The sequence below is a fragment of the Microplitis demolitor genome, chromosome 2, assembly GCF_026212275.2.
Source record: "Microplitis demolitor isolate Queensland-Clemson2020A chromosome 2, iyMicDemo2.1a, whole genome shotgun sequence".
NCBI lineage: Eukaryota > Metazoa > Arthropoda > Insecta > Hymenoptera > Braconidae > Microplitis > Microplitis demolitor.
In genome coordinates, this window is record NC_068546.1 from 4,322,504 (window position 1) to 4,346,638 (window position 24,135).

Below are 24,135 nucleotides of genomic sequence, written 5' to 3' on the forward strand. Positions count from 1 at the left end.
AAGGCGACAAAACGAAATTTATCAAATATAACCTACGCTATGATGAAATCCTACATAGGTCATGTTTGAGAACGATACCTTACTAATTAAACCTTTAGCATCGGGCGTCTCGGTATATAAGCTGCGCTCAACCTAGTTTAGCACCGGCCCACCTGAACATTGAGTAGAGTTTCAAGTTCAAACGCCAAAGGATCAATGCATTTGAGGCTTATAATTTGTGATATAGTAAACCCTTTCCCGGTTGAGCCCCTACTCTTAATTTGAATTGTACGTCTTTGTCATAATGAAAGAGCGCTAGCCTGCTTAGTAAAAAAGGATCAAGAGAAATAGCAGAAGGAGGTACATGTATGCACTTCTACGATTAAACCGTTACTCAAACAGCCTTACTAAGAACTGTGATTAGTTTTATACCCAAACAGCTTACAACGATACTCCTCGAGATGAAATACCAAGAAAGGGTTAACCCATTTGGGCTTGAGTCTCGAAGTATATCAGTGGTCGTCAAGTGGGAAGAGCGCGAATCAAAAAGTGTCGTGGATTTTTATGCATTCAATGTAAGAGTAGTAGTGTAACTTTACGCCCTTTCTCACTTCTTTCAACCCTTCTTTGTGTCCAGCAACAGCGCCGTTATTAGGATTGTTAAAATGACTAAGTTGGATATTGAATGAAAAAAATCTTTTTTTCTGTAACATTCCCACCCGCGAGTACTACGCACTTACTCTAGTTTTACAGCAATCCGCCGAAAAATGGAACGGGGTTTTTAGGCCAACGGTTAAAGGGTTAAGTTTTTCAAAACTACTTTAAAATAGGTAATGATGTAATAAAAAATAATTATGTTGTTTTTTTCATTGCGCAAGCATTATCTTATTGCATGTTTTGCATAGTTCGTAGATATCTGTATTTAATGTCTCACCTTTTGTATCTTATCGTGACCTAAGACGGATGTAAGTGCTACTATTTCATTTTCAGACCTGTATTCAATTACAACAATTTTTAAATACTAGTCGTGTTATTTACTTCGTGTCAAAATAACTTTAATAACATATTAAAGTTATTTAATATGGTGGATGAACAAAGTGAAAATGTTGTGTACGTCGAATTGGCACCTAATATTCTAGTTCCTCAAGAATGGCCTATATGCAGGATAGAAACATTTCTTTTGAAAGTAATTGAAAAATTAATAAATCATTGCCAGCATACGAACCCCATTCTTCAAGTGACAAATATACCAGCCCGGTTGGTCAGACGTGAAGCCATAAATGGGATGTGTTATATTTTTAAAAAAGTGTCCAATGAGTAAGTGTTTCCGAGCGACCTCTATAGCTATAACTGCGACGTGTTTACAAACACTTTCTTAACACATAGTGTCCCACTTGTTTTTTATTCCAGACAAACAATTGGTGTTTATATTTACGAAATAGTGATCCCTGAGAATGGAAGTAACAACACGGCAAAAATAATCAGCGGAAGTAGTTATCACGAAGTACTGGAGCTAGGCTACAGAGGGCCGTGTATCCAATCTAAGAAAATGGCCTGCTACCTACGGCCTCCATTACTTAAGTAAGTTGCCGATTATCTTCAATTTACTTGATAGCAGTCTATATGTCGTATTAGGTTTTACTAATTAGACCGTACAAAAATATTGTTCCTATCTCTAGTGACTTGTCCCGTATCCATTACTGCAAACACATGTGCTATCAGAAATAACGATAAGAACATTTAACCAAATATTGTTTTTACTGATGGCAAAATATAAATGCGTATAATATAGACAAGAATTATAAAGATACATCAATGATAAGGAAATTTTTTTTCAGGATGACCTTACAAGAACACAAATACAGATTTTATGACGATAAACTAAGCCAATGAAGCTCGTGTAGCTGCGAGATCAGATGACGTAAGTTGGCGTATAGATTAGTATAAATATTTGATACCTTGACTTTCAAATGTTCTTTTAGACCATAATAGAGTTTTTCAGGTCTCTGGAAAACAATACTCAAGGCTATTTAGAAGCCATCATAAGCCTAAATATACATGAACCAACAACCCAAAAAATTGGAAAATGATTCGGATCTTCCATTTCTGTTTAACCTATTTTGTTAATTGGTCTTTATCGGTTGACTTTTTGTTGTGTTTTGTTTCAGAGAGACTTTGGCTCATAACATTAACTTACTTTTGGTATCTATCGTCACATATTTTTTATTTTATTATCTTGGTTATTTTGCTAAAGCAACAAGCAGATACTAAGACAGTTCTGAACAATCTACTATAATTCGTCGTATGAAATCCTGTACTTACTCATGAGTTAAAAAAAAAAAAATTTGCAGATTGCATAATACTTTCTAATTACAAACTTGTCCAGTGTTGCATTAAACTGACATAGTTCGGCGGTTCATTTTACACAAACAACTTTGAGGTCAAAAAAGCTATTGTCTTTGACATTGGCAACCGTTGATAACATTAATCTTGTTTACCACGAGTAGCTCCAAGCATCTGTTTCTATTTAAATAAATTTATCAATATTGTTCCAGCACTTGTTTGTAAATTCGGATTATCATTTATTTATACTTATATTCAGGTGCATTGAAAAAGTATATAAAGCACCGTGTTATTCATTTTCATTTATTCTCGTCGCATTCGCGGCTTTGCCAAGTACTTTGCAACGCCCAGCTGCTACATATTTTACTGCAATAAATTTGAAATTTCGAAGAAATGGCCGAGAATTCTCGTTATGTACGTTTGGACGCTAATGGTACGGAAGGTATTGAAGAGCCTAATCCAAGTAGACGGATAAGAAACAAAAGCATTCTTGAGAAGATGTTAAATTCAAACGACGCTGAGAGTCAGCAAGTGGCAAAAAGAAGAAGAGTAGAAGAACGTCCTGCATCTTCATCGAATCCAGATTATGTGTGCATAAATGATGTCTCGATTAATTCACCCGTCACACCAATACCAGCATCTCCATCACCGGCAGCCTTAGACTTTCCTACGATATCTAGAAGAATTTCACAATCATTAGAAAATCTCGCGAATGTGTCTGGATTTCGTGTGGCCACCGAAATTTCTCAAGAGAATCATTTAACTGAGTTTCATTGCTGGTTACTGAGTACTGCAATACTGAATGATTTGAGCTCTCGTTCATTTCTTGGTAACTCGGACGTAGCCCAGATGACAAGTCAAGAGTTACTGTGTCAAGCCATTGATCTCTATGAGGATGTAGAACAACTATCACCACGGGAACTACTGAATCTACCATTCATTCCTAGTCCAATGCGTTCTAACAGCCAGTTAATGGAGATCCCATTTCTCGATCCTCTGCTGGTTGTATTGTGGAGCATACACCTCGATGAGATTCCTTGGATGCTCAACATCTTACCATGGAGAATCCTAGATCGCCCTACTCGAGCGGGTCGCAGTATTCTCGAGGTAAATAAATCCTATTAGCATAGACAGACATAACCTATTACCCATCACACCCTTAAAATTTATGCTAATCATTAAAATTTGTTTTTCAGTGGATCTTCAGACTTCGGAATCTCCATCAATGGCTGGAGGCAACCAGAGCTCCGCCCAATATAGCACTAAAAATCATCCGTTTTGTTGAGAAGGTTCCACGGTCATAAATAGTATAGTGTATAGCGAGGAAGAAAGCATCACGATCTAAAACAAGCGAGGTTGACAGTCCGAGCTGAAGGGTATGCTGCTTTCACCCAAAATCTAGAGTTGTAATAATGCCATATCATATATTATATTTTGTATCTGATCTGAATGTCAGTTGTCAATCGAAACAAGTCAATTTAGGATCGATAGTGCATGTCTACGTTTAACTTAATTTGTTAATAATCAACTGCAATTTTCGTGTGGCTAAAGTACAGTCAGAAACTGATGTACTGTATAGTGTTTATTCATGATACCAGCATCGAAACAAAGTTTTAGTATCTTTATAGCCAGTCGAAACAAGCTACTTTCAGTCTAATGCCATGAATTAATATTAGCAAACGCGTGAATTGTAGATACCTTCAGTCAGCGGGCGAAAACAAACTTGTTTCGCCCCTTGAGAAAAAGTATTTCGCAATTTAAGCTCTTAGTTGTTTGTTTAATAGTCTTACCATTAACTATTAATTTCATTAACGTAAATGACAACCCGTAAATAGCAGCCAACTTCACCCTGCTCTCAAATCATTTTGCTTCATCCCTTGTCACACGATATCTTATTTTACCATATCTGCACCCAAAATTCAAATTCCTGCCCTGTTTAGACGAAGAAAAGTCGTCCTATTCTTTTATGAGAATGCCTATGATACAAATTAGCACATACGCAATTCTTTCCACAAACAGAGGCAAAAATGTAAATTTTCAGGTGCAAGTCTGGTGAAAAAATGTATGCACACCATAGACGAAGGGAGGACGTCCTAATCAGCGTGTTTGCTACACTCGCATTCGGTTCGGGTAGGAAACTGCATACATGGGTCGAAATGTTCTATTTTCCTCCCTAGGTGTGTAATATACTAATTCGCTCTAAGAACAGATCTAATAATTTTTCACGTACTAAATCACATTAGTCAGTAAGACTTCGTAGTTCTAATACAAATGATGTTGAAAATTATTTTTATAATATTTACTTAATAAGCGGAATGGTGTAAGATTCCAATTCTATGTTTATTGAATAGAAATAAATAAATGAGTTAACAAGGTCGGGAGTATTTTATTCTTGATATCGTAAGTTTCTGCCACTGAAGCCGTGATGGCTAGTCACATTATGGCCAAAAAAATAACATTAAATATTTCCGAGTATTTTTATAATACCTAATTGATACCTTAAGAAATTTTCTTAATCACGATCACTCCTAGTACCGTTTTTTGAAGTTTGTATGAAATCTTCATACGATTTCTGTCTTCAGCTACTAGGAGCGTTCGTCATTACGAAATTTTCTAGATAGAAGGAATTCAACACCAGGGCTTAGTAAATCGAGATTGATTGTTGTAGATATTTTAATTGTGTGTACAATCAGAGTCTAAAGAAGTTTTCCATTTAAATATTTTCAGTAGGGCAACAACAAAATTTAGTACAGACGCACTAAAAGATGTTACACAAATAAAAAGGAAAAGTCCATTATTTCATAAAATTCACTTAGCTCACGATAAAACACAAAAAAAAAAGTACACTGATCACTCTCATAACACCAAGCAGGAAAGAATTGATGGGTTACTGAATGCGATTGATACAGAGAAGAATGTAGTCGTTGGGGACTGGAGCATCATTCCAATCCTCTATTTTGCGGAACCATAAGAAGGTTTCATACATCTTCGAAACAACTGTTGTATCACCGATAGTTATCACGGCACCCTCCAGCGTGTGATGTTTTGAAAAGTAATCTTCAAGGTCCGTGTGTAATACGTGTTTCATCAACAGCGGAGGGCAAAACTCCCATTCCTTTGGCAGGATACACATTAAGTTACTCATTTTCTTGCACAACGTTATCACAACAAAGACGTCCAATGTGTTGAGTGAGTTTTTCTTTAATGTTTACATTATAACGCAGTCTACCTTTATATTGGAAGAAACAGGATCAATAACCCCAACGTTATTTGTGATGACCGTACGCTGCGAAGGTTGCAATAACCTTATCGAATAATCAGTCGCATATGAGTTGTTTGTCTGTATGTTTTCTTTTTGGATTTTCCGCGGTTGAATTATATTTGCGTATTACTGTTGATTATGCGGCTTTCTAAAGACGATTTGCTTTTAACTAAATGCCAAGTTCTTAAAGCTTTCTTGAGTCTCCATCTAAATCGTCTCTATTATCGGTTGTATATTTGAACAATTATATCATAATTTATTTACATTGAATGGCTTTATGCATTTCAAAGTTATTTTGAAAAACGCGCCAGAATCTAAGTGTAATATACATTGCGCGTGTCATTTATCTGCACATGCGCATCATAGTTTAATGGCGTAGGTGTGCGGTTTAGGGCTTTCAGTCACGTTAATAGAGAAGCACTGTTATAAGAATGATGTTTCAATAAATGAGCCTGGACTTGCTAAAAATTCCTATCGAGTGGTGATGGGATTCTGCCCCTCAATATTTAAATGCGTAATTGCGACTAGACAGAAGAGATTGGCGTTTGAAAAAATAATTTGTGAGAGTCAATTAAGAGATTAAACGGTGGATTACCGAGCTAGTGATGTGGAAAGAGGTTATTCGCATTCAGCTACGGACTGTGATCGGTGATATTCAAACAATTTTTCTAATTATTCATGGAGACACCCATTAATTTTTTAGCACTTGGTCTTGAAACTCTAATCCATGTTAAGATGGGTCGTTGTAGAACTATAGTGGCCATAGTGTATAAACATTCTTAACTATGGTACTGCTGCTACATGCGATACGCGTGCTTTCCATTTGACATATACTGAGACATTTCGAGACTCCCAAGCGCTAAAAAGTTAATTAGACTTTAAACTGTCTCAAATATCGCAATTTTTTATTGTTGATTAGTAATTGTATCTATTATTAAATAAATAGACTTGCCATGAGTCTTAGATATCATTGATAAATAAGAAATAATCATCTAAAATTTTACTAAAATAAATTGAAACTATTATGACAACTTGAATAATGCATTAAAAGTTATTATCACTATTTCAATTTTTCGTCAGTATAAATATTACAATAAAGTTAATATTAATACCATATTTAAATGATTTAATAATCACATGTCCCAATTATTAACCGGTCCTGATATTGTTACTTTGAAATTGAAGCGAACACCTAATGCACATTCAACATGAAGTGTGTAATGTTTTTTTTTTATTTAGTTTTCCTAATTTCAGTAATTTTTAGTAAAGAAAAAAGAATTAACTGCTGAAAATATCTCACTGGACTATTTCGAAAGACCTAAAAATTAGAAAATATTGAGAAAAATTATGGATTGATAGCAAGCCTAGTTTTTATTAACAATTAGGTGAGTAATAATAAATTATGATATTCTGACATCAGAACTCATGCATTGAGTCATGCAATTGATTATATATATATATATATATATATATATATATATACTCCTCCCATTTCACTACTATGAAAAAGGATGGATATTTAAAAAAAAATTCATAATAAAATGAATGGATAGATCAAGTCTAATAATTTTCAGCTGAACGTTCTACTGAACAGCAATCAAACCAGAAATGGAAACCATAAGGGACATTCTTATCACATTATAAAAAAAATCTGCGGTCTTGCAATTGTAATTGGTAAGATATATATATAACCCATTGCCATACAAATAAGATAACTATTCACCAGACTTATTTGATGCCAACGTAATATTTAACTGATAGATAAATCTAATAGCTTTCTGAATAATGAACAAAAATCCTGATCAGATTATCCAGATATGAGCAATAAATAAGTACAATGATACCTAAAGTATTTTGAACTACTGAGTAGCCCGCATGGAAAAATATATATGTGAAAATTATATGCAACATATATGTCACATTGAGGACAATTTTTTATAGTTCCACTCGCTCGAAAAATCGTCAGTATTCCACCACCAGGGGGTTGCCAATGTAATGCACATAAATAGTATTGTGAAAATAAAATTCATTGGTGCATGCCGGAATCGAACCTGGTCCAACGCTGTAGTAAGCAAGTACCTTGTTCGATAGTTTATTGCCAGCCCTGACATATATGTGGCTATATAGTAAAAATATAGACATTTATGCCGACATTGATCGAGAAGTATATTTTTATATAAGTGACATATATAATACAGATATGTTTGCATATATTTTCCCGTTGCGATTATCCTGTATTGCATGTATCTAAAAGTAGTAATAGGTAGCAGGGGAGTTTAGGGCAGAGTGGGCCCTTTAAGAAAAATAATTATTATATCGTTAATTTTTTCATCGCGTTTACTTATTTTTAGACCCTTGATACTTATTTTCACTTCATTGAAACGTCTTTTTTCGCGGCAAAATATTTTTTTACGTTATTTAAAAAAATATATATTTTGATAATTGTAAAATATATACCTACGTATATGCATTCATATATTTAGACATTTATATAAGAATATAAAAGACATATATGCATCCATATAAGTACATATCTATGCAGAAATAGATGCGTAATTATATGTCAGCATGTATGTAGACATATATTTCGACGTATATACGATATAATAATTATTTTCCTTAAGGGGCCCACCCTGCCCTAATCTCCCCTGTAACCTACGACTCCTATCAGATACATTTAAAACAGTATAATCGTAGCGGGAATTTTACTTATTATACCATAAATAATAATTTTGTATTGAAATTCGAACTGATTTCACGTTATTTTGCATGTTCGTCAATAGAACAATGCGGGGATAAAGGAAATTCTTATCTCGTTTTAATCCCGGTTTAGAGGAGTATATAAAGCGCTGTCGAACCGAGTGAATCATATTAGTATTGATATCGCTACCATAATTACAGTAGTGTCTGTACCATCTCTGTAAAAATGTCGCAAATTACTTTAATAATTCTCGTCCTGGCCATTGGCTTCTCATGTAAGTAATAATTCTGATTCTGACCATTGATTTCTCGTGTGACAATTCGTTGCTTAGTTTACCACCTAGAATATATAGATGTTAGCAACAAAGTCATATATAAATCACAAACCAAGTTCTTAATATATGTGAAAATTATATGCAACATATATGTCACATTGAGGACAATTTTTTATAGTTCCACTCGCTCGAAAAATCGTCAGTATTCCACCACCAGGGGGTTGCCAATGTAATGCACATAAATAGTATTGTGAAAATAAAATTCATTGGTGCATGCCGGAATCGAACCTGGTCCAACGCTGTAGTAAGCAAGTACCTTGTTCGATAGTTTATTGCCAGCCCTGACATATATGTGGCTATATAGTAAAAATATAGACATTTATGCCGACATTGATCGAGAAGTATATTTTTATATAAGTGACATATATAATACAGATATGTTTGCATATATTTTCCCGTTGCGATTATCCTGTATTGCATGTATCTAAAAGTAGTAATAGGTAGCAGGGGAGTTTAGGGCAGAGTGGGCCCTTTAAGAAAAATAATTATTATATCGTTAATTTTTTCATCGCGTTTACTTATTTTTAGACCCTTGATACTTATTTTCACTTCATTGAAACTTCTTTTTTCGCGGCAAAATATTTTTTTACGTTATTTAAAAAAATATATATTTTGATAATTGTAAAATATATACCTACGTATATGCATTCATATATTTAGACATTTATATAAGAATATAAAAGACATATATGCATCCATATAAGTACATATCTATGCAGAAATAGATGCGTAATTATATGTCAGCATGTATGTAGACATATATTTCGACGTATATACGATATAATAATTATTTTCCTTAAGGGGCCCACCCTGCCCTAATTTGCACATTATTTTGCATGTTCGTCAATAAAACAATGCGGGGATAAAGAAAATTCTTATCTAGTTTTAATCCCGGTTTGGTGGAGTATATAAAGCGCTGTCGAACCGAGTAAATCATATTAGTGTTGATATCGCTACCATAATTACAGTAGTGTCTGTACCATCTCTGTAAAAATGTCGCAAATTACTTTAATAATTCTCATCCTGGCCATTGGCTTCTCATGTAAGTAATAATTCTGATTCTGACCATTGATTTCTCGTGTGACAATTCGTTGCTTAGTTTACCACCTAGAATATATAGATGTTAGCAACAAAATCATATATAAATCACAAACCAAGTTCTTAATACTTCAAATTAAATTGCAATCGCATAAATGGTAATTTAACATAATTTTGGTTATTTTTTAAGGTACCAAAAGCCATCCAATTAACTCTACACGTGACGGGGAGGATTCAGGAACTGATCTTAAGGTAAAAACATCTTATTCTAAACTTTTTCATACAAGTATTGATGATTTAAATAACTAGAGGTTATCGTCCCTGGTCCGATTTTCGACAATCGGCTTATAATGAAGTGGTGACATTTTTATGTTATAGATAATTGCTTGTTTTCAGGATTTTGTCTAAGCGTCCGTAGTTTATTTGTGTGTATGTTTTATTGTGTTGATTCTATAATATTCGAACAGATAGAGACCGATTGAGATCAGTTTTGTGAAATTGGAAAGACTTTATTTTGATTTTTATTCACTAATCAACTATACAATGAACAATTTCGAAAATAATGGCATAAACCAATTACGTTAAGGACCAAAGACTTTTATTACAGAGTTTGCTATGTATTTATTACAATTTTATAATATATGTCTTCTCTTTCCCAGAATCTTCTAACAGAACCTGCAAACACCACTTATGCTACGAACTCAACGCTTACAAGAAAAGAATTGAACAGTACTATACAGCCGGAAAGAAATGATGAAGGTTCTGCAATAAGAAAAATAATGGCATCAAAAAAAGATGAAAATATTACTGGTCAATCCGAAATCAATACAAGTGCCAAAAGCCAGCCAATTAACTCTACACGTGACGGGGAAGATTCAGGAACTGATCTTAAGGTAAAAACATCTTATTTTAAACTTTTTAATGCAAGTATTGATGATTTAAATAACTAGAGGTTATTGTCCCTGGTTCGATTTTCGACAATCGGCTTTTAATGAAGTGGTGACATTTTAATGTTATAGATAATTGCTTGTTTTCACGATTTTGTCTAAGCGTCCGTAGTTTATTTGTGTGTATGTTTTATTGTGTTGATTCTATAATATTCGAACAGATAGAGACCGATTGAGATCAGTTTTGTGAAATTGGAAAGACTTTATTTTGATTTTTATTCACTAATCAACTATACAAAGAACAATTTCGAAAATAATGGCATAAACCAATTACGTTAAGGACCAAAGACTTTTATTACAGAGTTTGCCATGTATTTATTACAATTTTATAATATATGTCTTCTCTTTCCCAGAATCTTCTAACAGAACCTGCAAACACCACTTATGCTACGAACTCAACGCTTACAAGAAAAGAATTGAACAGTACTATACAGCCGGAAAGAAATGATGAAGGTTCTGCAATAAGAAAAATAATGGCATCAAAAAAAGATGAAAATATTACTGGTCAATCCGAAATCAATACAAGTGCCAAAAGCCAGCCAATTAACTCTACACGTGACGGGGAAGATTCAGGAACTGATCTTAAGGTAAAAACATCTTATTTTAAACTTTTTAATGCAAGTATTGATGATTTAAATAACTAGAGGTTATCGTCCCTGGTCCGATTTTCGACAATCGGCTTATAATGAAGTGGTGACATTTTTATGTTATAGATAATTGCTTGTTTTCAGGATTTTGTCTAAGCGTCCGTAGTTTATTTGTGTGTATGTTTTATTGTGTTGATTCTATAATATTCGAACAGATAGAGACCGATTGAGATCAGTTTTGTGAAATTGGAAAGACTTTATTTTGATTTTTATTCACTAATCAACTATACAATGAACAATTTCGAAAATAATGGCATAAACCAATTACGTTAAGGACCAAAGACTTTTATTACAGAGTTTGCTATGTATTTATTACAATTTTATAATATATGTCTTCTCTTTCCCAGAATCTTCTAACAGAACCTGCAAACACCACTTATGCTACGAACTCAACGCTTACAAGAAAAGAATTGAACAGTACTATACAGCCGGAAAGAAATGATGAAGGTTCTGCAATAAGAAAAATAATGGCATCAAAAAAAGATGAAAATATTACTGGTCAATCCGAAATCAATACAAGTGCCAAAAGCCAGCCAATTAACTCTACACGTGACGGGGAAGATTCAGGAACTGATCTTAAGGTAAAAACATCTTATTTTAAACTTTTTAATGCAAGTATTGATGATTTAAATAACTAGAGGTTATTGTCCCTGGTTCGATTTTCGACAATCGGCTTTTAATGAAGTGGTGACATTTTAATGTTATAGATAATTGCTTGTTTTCACGATTTTGTCTAAGCGTCCGTAGTTTATTTGTGTGTATGTTTTATTGTGTTGATTCTATAATATTCGAACAGATAGAGACCGATTGAGATCAGTTTTGTGAAATTGGAAAGACTTTATTTTGATTTTTATTCACTAATCAACTATACAAAGAACAATTTCGAAAATAATGGCATAAACCAATTACGTTAAGGACCAAAGACTTTTATTACAGAGTTTGCTATGTATTTATTACAATTTTATAATATATGTCTTCTCTTTCCCAGAATCTTCTAACAGAACCTGCAAACACCACTTATGCTACGAACTCAACGCTTACAAGAAAAGAATTGAACAGTACTATACAGCCGGAAAGAAATGATGAAGGTTCTGCAATAAGAAAAATAATGGCATCAAAAAAAGATGAAAATATTACTGGTCAATCCGAAATCAATACAAGTGCCAAAAGCCAGCCAATTAACTCTACACGTGACGGGGAAGATTCAGGAACTGATCTTAAGGTAAAAACATCTTATTTTAAACTTTTTAATGCAAGTATTGATGATTTAAATAACTAGAGGTTATTGTCCCTGGTTCGATTTTCGACAATCGGCTTTTAATGAAGTGGTGACATTTTAATGTTATAGATAATTGCTTGTTTTCAGGATTTTGTCTAAGCGTCCGTAGTTTATTTGTGTGTATGTTTTATTGTGTTGATTCTATAATATTCGAACAGATAGAGACCGATTGAGATCAGTTTTGTGAAATTGGAAAGACTTTATTTTGATTTTTATTCACTAATCAACTATACAAAGAACAATTTCGAAAATAATGGCATAAACCAATTACGTTAAGGACCAAAGACTTTTATTACAGAGTTTGCTATGTATTTATTACAATTTTATAATATATGTCTTCTCTTTCCCAGAATCTTCTAACAGAACCTGCAAACACCACTTATGCTACGAACTCAACGCTTACAAGAAAAGAATTGAACAGTACTATACAGCCGGAAAGAAATGATGAAGGTTCTGCAATAAGAAAAATAATGGCATCAAAAAAAGATGAAAATATTACTGGTCAATCCGAAATCAATACAAGTGCCAAAAGCCAGCCAATTAACTCTACACGTGACGGGGAAGATTCAGGAACTGATCTTAAGGTAAAAACATCTTATTTTAAACTTTTTAATGCAAGTATTGATGATTTAAATAACTAGAGGTTATTGTCCCTGGTTCGATTTTCGACAATCGGCTTTTAATGAAGTGGTGACATTTTAATGTTATAGATAATTGCTTGTTTTCACGATTTTGTCTAAGCGTCCGTAGTTTATTTGTGTGTATGTTTTATTGTGTTGATTCTATAATATTCGAACAGATAGAGACCGATTGAGATCAGTTTTGTGAAATTGGAAAGACTTTATTTTGATTTTTATTCACTAATCAACTATACAAAGAACAATTTCGAAAATAATGGCATAAACCAATTACGTTAAGGACCAAAGACTTTTATTACAGAGTTTGCCATGTATTTATTACAATTTTATAATATATGTCTTCTCTTTCCCAGAATCTTCTAACAGAACCTGCAAACACCACTTATGCTACGAACTCAACGCTTACAAGAAAAGAATTGAACAGTACTATACAGCCGGAAAGAAATGATGAAGGTTCTGCAATAAGAAAAATAATGGCATCAAAAAAAGATGAAAATATTACTGGTCAATCCGAAATCAATACAAGTGCCAAAAGCCAGCCAATTAACTCTACACGTGACGGGGAAGATTCAGGAACTGATCTTAAGGTAAAAACATCTTATTTTAAACTTTTTAATGCAAGTATTGATGATTTAAATAACTAGAGGTTATTGTCCCTGGTTCGATTTTCGACAATCGGCTTTTAATGAAGTGGTGACATTTTAATGTTATAGATAATTGCTTGTTTTCACGATTTTGTCTAAGCGTCCGTAGTTTATTTGTGTGTATGTTTTATTGTGTTGATTCTATAATATTCGAACAGATAGAGACCGATTGAGATCAGTTTTGTGAAATTGGAAAGACTTTATTTTGATTTTTATTCACTAATCAACTATACAAAGAACAATTTCGAAAATAATGGCATAAACCAATTACGTTAAGGACCAAAGACTTTTATTACAGAGTTTGCTATGTATTTATTACAATTTTATAATATATGTCTTCTCTTTCCCAGAATCTTCTAACAGAACCTGCAAACACCACTTATGCTACGAACTCAACGCTTACAAGAAAAGAATTGAACAGTACTATACAGCCGGAAAGAAATGATGAAGGTTCTGCAATAAGAAAAATAATGGCATCAAAAAAAGATGAAAATATTACTGGTCAATCCGAAATCAATACAAGTGCCAAAAGCCAGCCAATTAACTCTACACGTGACGGGGAAGATTCAGGAACTGATCTTAAGGTAAAAACATCTTATTTTAAACTTTTTAATGCAAGTATTGATGATTTAAATAACTAGAGGTTATTGTCCCTGGTTCGATTTTCGACAATCGGCTTTTAATGAAGTGGTGACATTTTAATGTTATAGATAATTGCTTGTTTTCAGGATTTTGTCTAAGCGTCCGTAGTTTATTTGTGTGTATGTTTTATTGTGTTGATTCTATAATATTCGAACAGATAGAGACCGATTGAGATCAGTTTTGTGAAATTGGAAAGACTTTATTTTGATTTTTATTCACTAATCAACTATACAAAGAACAATTTCGAAAATAATGGCATAAACCAATTACGTTAAGGACCAAAGACTTTTATTACAGAGTTTGCTATGTATTTATTACAATTTTATAATATATGTCTTCTCTTTCCCAGAATCTTCTAACAGAACCTGCAAACACCACTTATGCTACGAACTCAACGCTTACAAGAAAAGAATTGAACAGTACTATACAGCCGGAAAGAAATGATGAAGGTTCTGCAATAAGAAAAATAATGGCATCAAAAAAAGATGAAAATATTACTGGTCAATCCGAAATCAATACAAGTGCCAAAAGCCAGCCAATTAACTCTACACGTGACGGGGAAGATTCAGGAACTGATCTTAAGGTAAAAACATCTTATTTTAAACTTTTTAATGCAAGTATTGATGATTTAAATAACTAGAGGTTATTGTCCCTGGTTCGATTTTCGACAATCGGCTTTTAATGAAGTGGTGACATTTTAATGTTATAGATAATTGCTTGTTTTCACGATTTTGTCTAAGCGTCCGTAGTTTATTTGTGTGTATGTTTTATTGTGTTGATTCTATAATATTCGAACAGATAGAGACCGATTGAGATCAGTTTTGTGAAATTGGAAAGACTTTATTTTGATTTTTATTCACTAATCAACTATACAAAGAACAATTTCGAAAATAATGGCATAAACCAATTACGTTAAGGACCAAAGACTTTTATTACAGAGTTTGCCATGTATTTATTACAATTTTATAATATATGTCTTCTCTTTCCCAGAATCTTCTAACAGAACCTGCAAACACCACTTATGCTACGAACTCAACGCTTACAAGAAAAGAATTGAACAGTACTATACAGCCGGAAAGAAATGATGAAGGTTCTGCAATAAGAAAAATAATGGCATCAAAAAAAGATGAAAATATTACTGGTCAATCCGAAATCAATACAAGTGCCAAAAGCCAGCCAATTAACTCTACACGTGACGGGGAAGATTCAGGAACTGATCTTAAGGTAAAAACATCTTATTTTAAACTTTTTAATGCAAGTATTGATGATTTAAATAACTAGAGGTTATTGTCCCTGGTTCGATTTTCGACAATCGGCTTTTAATGAAGTGGTGACATTTTAATGTTATAGATAATTGCTTGTTTTCACGATTTTGTCTAAGCGTCCGTAGTTTATTTGTGTGTATGTTTTATTGTGTTGATTCTATAATATTCGAACAGATAGAGACCGATTGAGATCAGTTTTGTGAAATTGGAAAGACTTTATTTTGATTTTTATTCACTAATCAACTATACAAAGAACAATTTCGAAAATAATGGCATAAACCAATTACGTTAAGGACCAAAGACTTTTATTACAGAGTTTGCTATGTATTTATTACAATTTTATAATATATGTCTTCTCTTTCCCAGAATCTTCTAACAGAACCTGCAAACACCACTTATGCTACGAACTCAACGCTTACAAGAAAAGAATTGAACAGTACTATACAGCCGGAAAGAAATGATGAAGGTTCTGCAATAAGAAAAATAATGGCATCAAAAAAAGATGAAAATATTACTGGTCAATCCGAAATCAATACAAGTGCCAAAAGCCAGCCAATTAACTCTACACGTGACGGGGAAGATTCAGGAACTGATCTTAAGGTAAAAACATCTTATTTTAAACTTTTTAATGCAAGTATTGATGATTTAAATAACTAGAGGTTATTGTCCCTGGTTCGATTTTCGACAATCGGCTTTTAATGAAGTGGTGACATTTTAATGTTATAGATAATTGCTTGTTTTCAGGATTTTGTCTAAGCGTCCGTAGTTTATTTGTGTGTATGTTTTATTGTGTTGATTCTATAATATTCGAACAGATAGAGACCGATTGAGATCAGTTTTGTGAAATTGGAAAGACTTTATTTTGATTTTTATTCACTAATCAACTATACAAAGAACAATTTCGAAAATAATGGCATAAACCAATTACGTTAAGGACCAAAGACTTTTATTACAGAGTTTGCTATGTATTTATTACAATTTTATAATATATGTCATCTCTTTCCCAGAATCTTCTAACAGACCCTGCAAACACCACTTATGTTACGAACTCAACGCTTACAAGAAAAGAATTGAACAGTACTATACAGCCGGAAAGAAATGATGAAGGTTCTGCAATAAGAAAAATAATGGCATCAAAAAAAGATGAAAATATTACTGGTCAATCCGAAATCAATACAAGTGCCAAAAGCCAGCCAATTAACTCTACACGTGACGGGGAGGATTCAGGAACTGATCTTAAGGTAAAAACATCTTATTCTAAACTTTTTCATACAAGTATTGATGATTTAAATAACTAGAGGTTATCGTTCCTGGTCCGATTTTCGACAATCGGCTTATAATGAAGTGGTGACATTTTTATGTTATAGATAATTGCTTGTTTTCAGGATTTTGTCTAAGCGTCCGTAGTTTATTTGTGTGTATGTTTTATTGTGTTGATTCTATAATATTCGAACAGATAGAGACCGATTGAGATCAGTTTTGTGAAATTGGAAAGACTTTATTTTGATTTTTATTCACTAATCAACTATACAAAGAACAATTTCGAAAATAATGGCATAAACCAATTACGTTAAGGACCAAAGACTTTTATTACAGAGTTTGCTATGTATTTATTACAATTTTATAATATATGTCTTCTCTTTCCCAGAATCTTCTAACAGAACCTGCAAACACCACTTATGCTACGAACTCAACGCTTACAAGAAAAGAATTGAACAGTACTATACAGCCGGAAAGAAATGATGAAGGTTCTGCAATAAGAAAAATAATGGCATCAAAAAAAGATGAAAATATTACTGGTCAATCCGAAATCAATACAAGTGCCAAAAGCCAGCCAATTAACTCTACACGTGACGGGGAAGATTCAGGAACTGATCTTAAGGTAAAAACATCTTATTTTAAACTTTTTAATGCAAGTATTGATGATTTAAATAACTAGAGGTTATTGTCCCTGGTTCGATTTTCGACAATCGGCTTTTAATGAAGTGGTGACATTTTAATGTTATAGATAATTGCTTGTTTTCAGGATTTTGTCTAAGCGTCCGTAGTTTATTTGTGTGTATGTTTTATTGTGTTGATTCTATAATATTCGAACAGATAGAGACCGATTGAGATCAGTTTTGTGAAATTGGAAAGACTTTATTTTGATTTTTATTCACTAATCAACTATACAAAGAACAATTTCGAAAATAATGGCATAAACCAATTACGTTAAGGACCAAAGACTTTTATTACAGAGTTTGCTATGTATTTATTACAATTTTATAATATATGTCTTCTCTTTCCCAGAATCTTCTAACAGACCCTGCAAACACCACTTATGTTACGAACTCAACGCTTACAAGAAAAGAATTGAACAGTACTATACAGCCGGAAAGAAATGATGAAGGTTCTGCAATAAGAAAAATAATGGCATCAAAAAAAGATGAAAATATTACTGGTCGATCCGAATTCAATATAAGTACGAATTCTAACTTAAATACTACTACCCACCATGAAGACGCAGTTGTCAGCCCAACTGAAAAAGTTTATGTCCCCAACAATGCATCGTCCGCAGAACTAAACGTATCATCTACTATTCAACCTAAAGAAGCAGATGTAACTACTTCCTCGGCAAATGATATCAAGAAACCTGCCTTTCCGTATTGCATTATACTAATAACCTTCCAGATTGTAACGGTTGGAATGATTATATACTTAGTTTTTCGTACCATGCGTAAGCCTTGTCAATCCGAAAGAGCAATTCCATTAAACTCATTCGGCTTTGGAAATAATAGTTCTTACGAGTGATCCGTAATCATTTAGTACTTTCATTATTGTTTTTTTAAAACTCTTCAAGACTCCACTCATGGAAACTTAGTCATAATTTCCAAGAGCTTTTTCACATTAACCAATATGTAATCTGTATCTTATGTTGTAGAAATTTTTTAAATATAAATTGCTTACTTTGTAGAGTGTAACTCCAAGAAATACCTATTATTAACATTATCTATAAGTTATGGTTAAATAAAGATATTTTTTCAGAACGTGTTTTTTGACTTATTCTACATAACCTCAATGCAAACGCAACCCGCACTCTATTCGATTCTACCCCTCATCGAGCTGATAGGTTTTTACAAAGCATTGCTTACGTAATGCCATATTTCATATCTTCAAAATCCAACTATGTTTCAACAACCGACCTAGAATGAAAAGTGATATTAAAAGAAACATATTTCTTTTTGATAGTTTTGCTTAACATATTGCAGCTCAACAAATACCGACATCATCCAAATAAGTCAATAAGGATGATGAAATTTGAAGTCAGCTAAATTATTATTTTGTTTTAACTTTAATTCTTCGAATTGTCGATTTTTGACCTACATATTAACGCTCGGTAAATATAATATTAAAACGTGACTAATGACATGTATTATTGTTTTTGAACTAAAAGTTCTCATCACCGACAAAGGAAAAACCAGTGCTCGTTTACCGATAAGGTTTATCAAAATATACAATACAATACCAATTTAATATAGTGGAAACCTAAAACATGCAAACCTTCTCAATAAGACAATTTATAGATAAATTGAGAAAAATATAGATAGCCCGAACTGGGAATCGAACCCAGACCATGTCGGTATCGCGCCGAGTGCTCTACCAGTTGAGCTATCCGGCACTATACTATATTCCGTTCAATTTTATCTATAACTTATTGAGCCACACCGTCCATCGTACGGTATTAACACCAATTTAATATAGTGGAAACCTAAAACATGCAAACCTTCTCAATAAGACAATTTATAGATAAATTGAGAAAAATATAGATAGCCCGAACTGGGAATCGAACCCAGACCATGTCGGTATCGCGCCGAGTGCTCTACCAGTTGAGCTATCCGGCACTATACTATATTCCGTTCAATTTTATCTATAACTTATTGAGCCACACCGTCCATCGTACGGTATTAACACCAATTTAATATAGTGGAAACCTAAAACATGCAAACCTTCTCAATAAGACAATTTATAGATAAATTGAGAAAAATATAGATAGCCCGAACTGGGAATCGAACCCAGACCATGTCGGTATCGCGCCGAGTGCTCTACCAGTTGAGCTATCCGGCACTATACTATATTCCGTTCAATTTTATCTATAACTTATTGAGCCACACCGTCCATCGTACGGTATTAATACCAATTTAATATAGTGGAAACCTAAAACATGCAAACCTTCTCAATAAGACAATTTATAGATAAATTGAGAAAAATATAGATAGCCCGAACTGGGAATCGAACCCAGACCATGTCGGTATCGCGCCGAGTGCTCTACCAGTTGAGCTATCCGGCACTATACTATATTCCGTTCAATTTTATCTATAACTTATTGAGCCACACCGTCCATCGTACGGTATTAACACCAATTTAATATAGTGGAAACCTAAAACATGCAAACCAATATACAATACCTAAAAGTATACTAAATACGAGCTTGTTCCCTGGTGATTGCACCCCACACCATTAACCGTAATGCCTGATGATTTCATACAAACTGATAAGAGCCATGTATAAATAGCCTGACGAATTAAATTACTCCAGAGTGGCATGTACATTGACACTGGCATCATGTCGAACAACATTTTCCTGTTTGCATTTTTCGCTCTCGTCGGCTTGACACGTAAGTACAAATAATATGTGTGATAAATATATCTTTATTATTTAACAATATTTTAGGTATAGAGATGAGCACAAACTATTTTAATTTTTTTGTTTCAAGGGATTGAAGCAATGCCTACTAAAGGAAGTGAAGGGACCTGGGACGTGGATTACGAAGATCAAGAACACACAGGCATTACATGCAGAGAAAACGAGCATTACAACAGCACGCGGATAGAGTGTGAAGATGAGTGCAACGATCGTAATAACAAACTATGCTACCGGGTAAGATATTTTTTGTACTGCTATTACGACTAATCAAGTATGCGTACGTTTCTCTCAAGTAATTTCCAAAAACAAGTCCATAGAGATCAAAGTATTAAAAATTAGATAAACATAAGGTCATTAATCTTCACTTCATATACAATACCTATTATAGTCTTACCTTAATTTTATTTTCTAACTTATTTCTTTGTTACAGTTCCAGCAATTCTGTTGGTGCAACGAGGGTTACATACGAAATTCATCACACATTTGTGTAAAACTTGAAGATTGCCTTAAGGACGAAGAACAGAAATCAGAGACTTTAGCATCCAGTGCCAACAATGATTCTTCAAAACGGCTTGAAGATGATCTAAAATTATTCTCACATGATTCGGTTTCACATACCTCTTTAGAACCTGAAACGCAAGCACAGAAGTTTAACGGAATAATCGATCAAGAAACTCTTGATTTGGTGTTTGGAAAACCTGAAAACTCTTCGGCTGATAATAAACCCTTAGAAACTAAAACGCAAGCACAGAAGTTTAACGGAATAATCGATCAAGAAACTCTTGATTTGGTGTTTGGAAAACCTGAAAACTCTTGGGCTGAAAATAAACCCTTAGAAACTAAAACGCAAGCACAGAAGTTTAACGGAAAAATCGATCAAGAAACTCTTGATTTGGTGTTTGGAAAACCTAAAAACTCTTCGGCTGAAAAGAAACCCTCAGAAACTGAAACGCAAGCACAGAAGTTTAACGGAATAATCGATCAAGAAACTCTTGATTAGCTGTTTGGAAAACCTGAAAACTCTTCGGCTGAGGAACCACCAGCAGAAGTTTAAATCGACGTAAAATAGTCTAAATAACATAGTAATAAGAATCATTCGTTAAAATCAGTGTAATGTTTCCTAGTTGATAAGTAAACTAATGTACGATTACGATACCATATTCATGTAATACAATAAGAGAGATAAATAAAAAATAGTTTTTAAAAAGTAGAATTTGTATTTGACATCTGATTTTCTGTTGTATTTGACATTACTACCCCTATAAGTAGTCCATCAAAAAGAACTGTGGAAGGTTCTAGCAACATGCAATCCTACATGGACTTCTCTTATCATTATCCATAGAATAATTCTCATGTATGAAGAAGAATCATTCCAACACATTTCCGTCAAACTTGAGTTCTACTAGAATCTATTTGGAATCTGTTAGAGTTGTTTTATGATGCCTAGATTGTAATGTTGAAAATTTCTGCCTGGCAACCATTCCTAGTAGGGCTTGACAATATATGTATGGAATCTTCATACATTTCCAGCTATAGGGTACTAGTAATGTTCGTCAAGTCGAAAATTTCAGTGTAGAAGAATTTGAACATGGTTGTTCAGTAAAGTAAGACTAAATAAAGTAAGACAGATCAAAAACCGTCATGGACTCGTATTCAAATAAAATGAGAATAGTATTACTGTGTGTTCCAAAAAGATTTAAGTCTCTTACAAAATATTGTATCTATGTAACAAGTTTCACTCAAAATTTATTTCCTTTTTCAGCTTATAGGACGAGAAGTATAGTCTTCGTTTTTTAAAACATATAGAAGAGAGAAAACTTTTGTTTAGTTTTAATGAGAACGTAAATAGGCAAGATAAGCTGGTACCGCTGACGTCAGTCCAAACCACCAGTAGGCATCGTTATCATTTAAACCTATACCGTAAACGAATAACAGGATAACCGCACATGTTTTTATGCACATTGAATGCCTAAATAAAGGATCGAATACAGAAAATTAAAATTAATGTTAGCTGCTGTTTATACTATAAAAGTAAGACTGTATGCGTGATTGAAGTCGCATAATCGAATCCATATATAATAATATTTACCATAACTACACTTATTAGCAACTCAGTGTTGACTACGAGCATACTGCAGCATGTTGTTAAACAGGATTCCTACTTTTTCTGGTTATTGCAACCATTATTTGCGGTATAAGGCCTTTTTTTTTTAAAGAAAATAAATGATGAAATAAAATAAATAATCATTATCGATCATTACTTTGTTTGATTGTCCTTTATTCGGTATTTTAAAGATGAAAAATCCGGGGATCTCAAGTTTTCTAACAGAAGGTCCACTGTCAATAAATCATTTGACAGAATAAAATAGTTCTACGTCTATTTTTGAGGATTTAAAGCCCAGTCATCCAACAAAATCTCTTATGGTAAACACCCACCCAAATACACACACATGCATACACACATTAATTTTATGGATCTCAAAGGTCATAATTATTCAGCTGCATTGGACAATAGGTCCTTGGTCACTAGTCTATTAAATAGATATTACAGTAAATCATTACGCTAGCAGAAAGTGGTCAAAGCGTTTAAGCATTACATTAACTTCTCATTTCGTAGCAAATTTGCTAGTAGTCAACTCACTTGCACATAAAACGCCTAACACCAACAATTAGAACTTATTAATAATCCGTAATTACTAGCGCATGCGTCATTAACGTCTCGATATGGGATCCCCGCATAACCGGGTTTGCCTTAGTAACATTCATTTATTCCTCTGTGTGGACGTCAAGCTCATCATAACATGTTACTAAACGGAAATATATTGTTTTTCTTATTCGCTGCTATTGATATTACATGTAAGTATAAATAGATCATGTGTGTAACAATAGTATACAACATACCAAGGAAAAAAAGTGGGACATTCCGATCCGAGTGTGTAATTGCCTACCTGTACCAATAGAGAGAGTATTGTGTTTTTTACCAGATCTGCACTTGGAAGTTTAAATGCTTGCCTTTGTTAAATAGGACAAGAATCTAAACATCCAGTGCTTCTATGGTGAACAATGAATTGACTTCTTTATATTCCTAGTGGAGGTTTAACTAAATAGATAATATTTAACATTACTGTTGTTTTTTCTTAAGTTATTGGCGCGCTACCGGCTGAATCTGGTCAAAATGGAGTGACGAATCAATTTGGACCCACAGGGGTACCACTGCAGACAGTTTCTCAACTTCACTATCTACTGTGTGGAAAATATGCAGTTTTAAATAAAACTATGCGAGCTCTGGAAGTTCGTTGCTACGACAACAAGCCAGATCCCGAATACAAGGTAAAACTCTTTATTTTCCTTAACTATTGTTGCCACCAACTCACATCGACCTATTAATTATTAATTCGGAAATAAAGTTGTATAGCTGCGTGGTAACAAATAAATTCTATTGTCATTATAACCTTGAAGCGGAAAGCGATAAAAGTAAACTATTGACGCCTCGTGGCGCCCGTTATATATTTTCATACATCGTACGTTATAAATTGTCATGTTTTCCAGCTTTCTCCGCCTGATTGTGGATGCTTAGATGGTTACATGCGGAATTCAGCCAACGTTTGCATTAAAGCTTCAGACTGCGTTCCAGTGCCCAATGGATCCAGTTCCTCAAGAAGTGAATCAGTGGGCAAAGGCATTGTATTTATTATTTGCAGCGGAGTCGTTGGTATCAGTTACATTATGTCAT

At 33.5% G+C, this 24,135-nt stretch overlaps 5 protein-coding genes across 6 annotated transcripts; all 5 read left to right on the forward strand.

Annotated features, from left to right (window-relative positions):
• The first annotated feature begins 1,023 nt into the window (after window positions 1-1,023).
• Window positions 1,024-2,351, forward strand: LOC128667320 (uncharacterized). 2 transcript variants are annotated; one of them, XM_053736954.1, is made up of 4 exons: window positions 1,024-1,296; window positions 1,390-1,560; window positions 1,818-1,900; window positions 1,982-2,351. In XM_053736954.1, the coding sequence occupies exons 1-3, from the start codon at window positions 1,061-1,063 to the stop codon at window positions 1,870-1,872; spliced, it is 462 nt and encodes a 153-aa protein (XP_053592929.1). In that variant the 5' UTR covers window positions 1,024-1,060; the 3' UTR covers window positions 1,873-1,900; window positions 1,982-2,351. The 2 variants fall into 2 exon arrangements, with proteins under 2 accessions (XP_053592929.1, XP_053592928.1); XM_053736953.1 differs by having other exon boundaries at window positions 1,818-2,351.
• LOC128667317 (uncharacterized) lies at window positions 2,348-5,702 on the forward strand. Its single transcript, XM_053736950.1, has 2 exons — window positions 2,348-3,429; window positions 3,519-5,702. Exons 1-2 carry the CDS (start codon window positions 2,716-2,718, stop codon window positions 3,624-3,626), a joined length of 822 nt encoding a protein of 273 aa, XP_053592925.1. The 5' UTR covers window positions 2,348-2,715; the 3' UTR covers window positions 3,627-5,702.
• Window positions 5,703-9,612: 3,910 nt separating this feature from the next.
• On the forward strand, window positions 9,613-17,026 carry LOC128669046 (uncharacterized). Its single transcript, XM_053743222.1, has 13 exons — window positions 9,613-9,661; window positions 9,848-9,909; window positions 10,317-10,550; window positions 10,958-11,191; window positions 11,599-11,832; window positions 12,240-12,473; window positions 12,881-13,114; window positions 13,522-13,755; window positions 14,163-14,396; window positions 14,804-15,037; window positions 15,445-15,678; window positions 16,086-16,319; window positions 16,727-17,026. The coding sequence occupies exons 1-13, from the start codon at window positions 9,613-9,615 to the stop codon at window positions 17,015-17,017; spliced, it is 2,742 nt and encodes a 913-aa protein (XP_053599197.1). The 3' UTR covers window positions 17,018-17,026.
• A 323-nt stretch (window positions 17,027-17,349) lies between these two features.
• Window positions 17,350-19,410, forward strand: LOC128667321 (uncharacterized). Its single transcript, XM_053736957.1, has 2 exons — window positions 17,350-17,601; window positions 18,009-19,410. The coding sequence occupies exons 1-2, from the start codon at window positions 17,350-17,352 to the stop codon at window positions 18,507-18,509; spliced, it is 753 nt and encodes a 250-aa protein (XP_053592932.1). The 3' UTR covers window positions 18,510-19,410.
• Window positions 19,411-19,814: 404 nt separating this feature from the next.
• On the forward strand, window positions 19,815-22,659 carry LOC128668989 (uncharacterized). Its single transcript, XM_053742876.1, has 3 exons — window positions 19,815-20,373; window positions 20,473-20,636; window positions 20,833-22,659. The coding sequence occupies exons 1-3, from the start codon at window positions 20,301-20,303 to the stop codon at window positions 21,400-21,402; spliced, it is 807 nt and encodes a 268-aa protein (XP_053598851.1). The 5' UTR covers window positions 19,815-20,300; the 3' UTR covers window positions 21,403-22,659.
• The last annotated feature ends 1,476 nt before the right edge of the window (window positions 22,660-24,135 follow it).

Excerpts from the sequence above, each read along its gene's own strand:
- LOC128668989 (XM_053742876.1), top strand. The coding sequence starts at position 20,301 with ATGTACATTGACACTGGCATCATGTCGAACAACATTTTCCTGTTTGCA. Across the intron at positions 20,374-20,472 it reads CGCTCTCGTCGGCTTGACAC|GGATTGAAGCAATGCCTACT; the intron begins GTAAGTACAAAT and ends TTTTGTTTCAAG. Across the intron at positions 20,637-20,832 it reads ATAACAAACTATGCTACCGG|TTCCAGCAATTCTGTTGGTG; the intron begins GTAAGATATTTT and ends TCTTTGTTACAG.
- LOC128669046 (XM_053743222.1), top strand. The coding sequence starts at position 9,613 with ATGTCGCAAATTACTTTAATAATTCTCATCCTGGCCATTGGCTTCTCA. Across the intron at positions 14,397-14,803 it reads ATTCAGGAACTGATCTTAAG|AATCTTCTAACAGAACCTGC; the intron begins GTAAAAACATCT and ends TCTCTTTCCCAG. Across the intron at positions 15,038-15,444 it reads ATTCAGGAACTGATCTTAAG|AATCTTCTAACAGAACCTGC; the intron begins GTAAAAACATCT and ends TCTCTTTCCCAG.
- LOC128667320 (XM_053736953.1), top strand. The coding sequence starts at position 1,061 with ATGGTGGATGAACAAAGTGAAAATGTTGTGTACGTCGAATTGGCACCT. Across the intron at positions 1,297-1,389 it reads TTTAAAAAAGTGTCCAATGA|ACAAACAATTGGTGTTTATA; the intron begins GTAAGTGTTTCC and ends TTTTTATTCCAG. Across the intron at positions 1,561-1,817 it reads CTACGGCCTCCATTACTTAA|GATGACCTTACAAGAACACA; the intron begins GTAAGTTGCCGA and ends ATTTTTTTTCAG.
- LOC128667321 (XM_053736957.1), top strand. The coding sequence starts at position 17,350 with ATGTCTTCTCTTTCCCAGAATCTTCTAACAGAACCTGCAAACACCACT. Across the intron at positions 17,602-18,008 it reads ATTCAGGAACTGATCTTAAG|AATCTTCTAACAGACCCTGC; the intron begins GTAAAAACATCT and ends TCTCTTTCCCAG.
- LOC128667317 (XM_053736950.1), top strand. The coding sequence starts at position 2,716 with ATGGCCGAGAATTCTCGTTATGTACGTTTGGACGCTAATGGTACGGAA. Across the intron at positions 3,430-3,518 it reads CGGGTCGCAGTATTCTCGAG|TGGATCTTCAGACTTCGGAA; the intron begins GTAAATAAATCC and ends TTTGTTTTTCAG.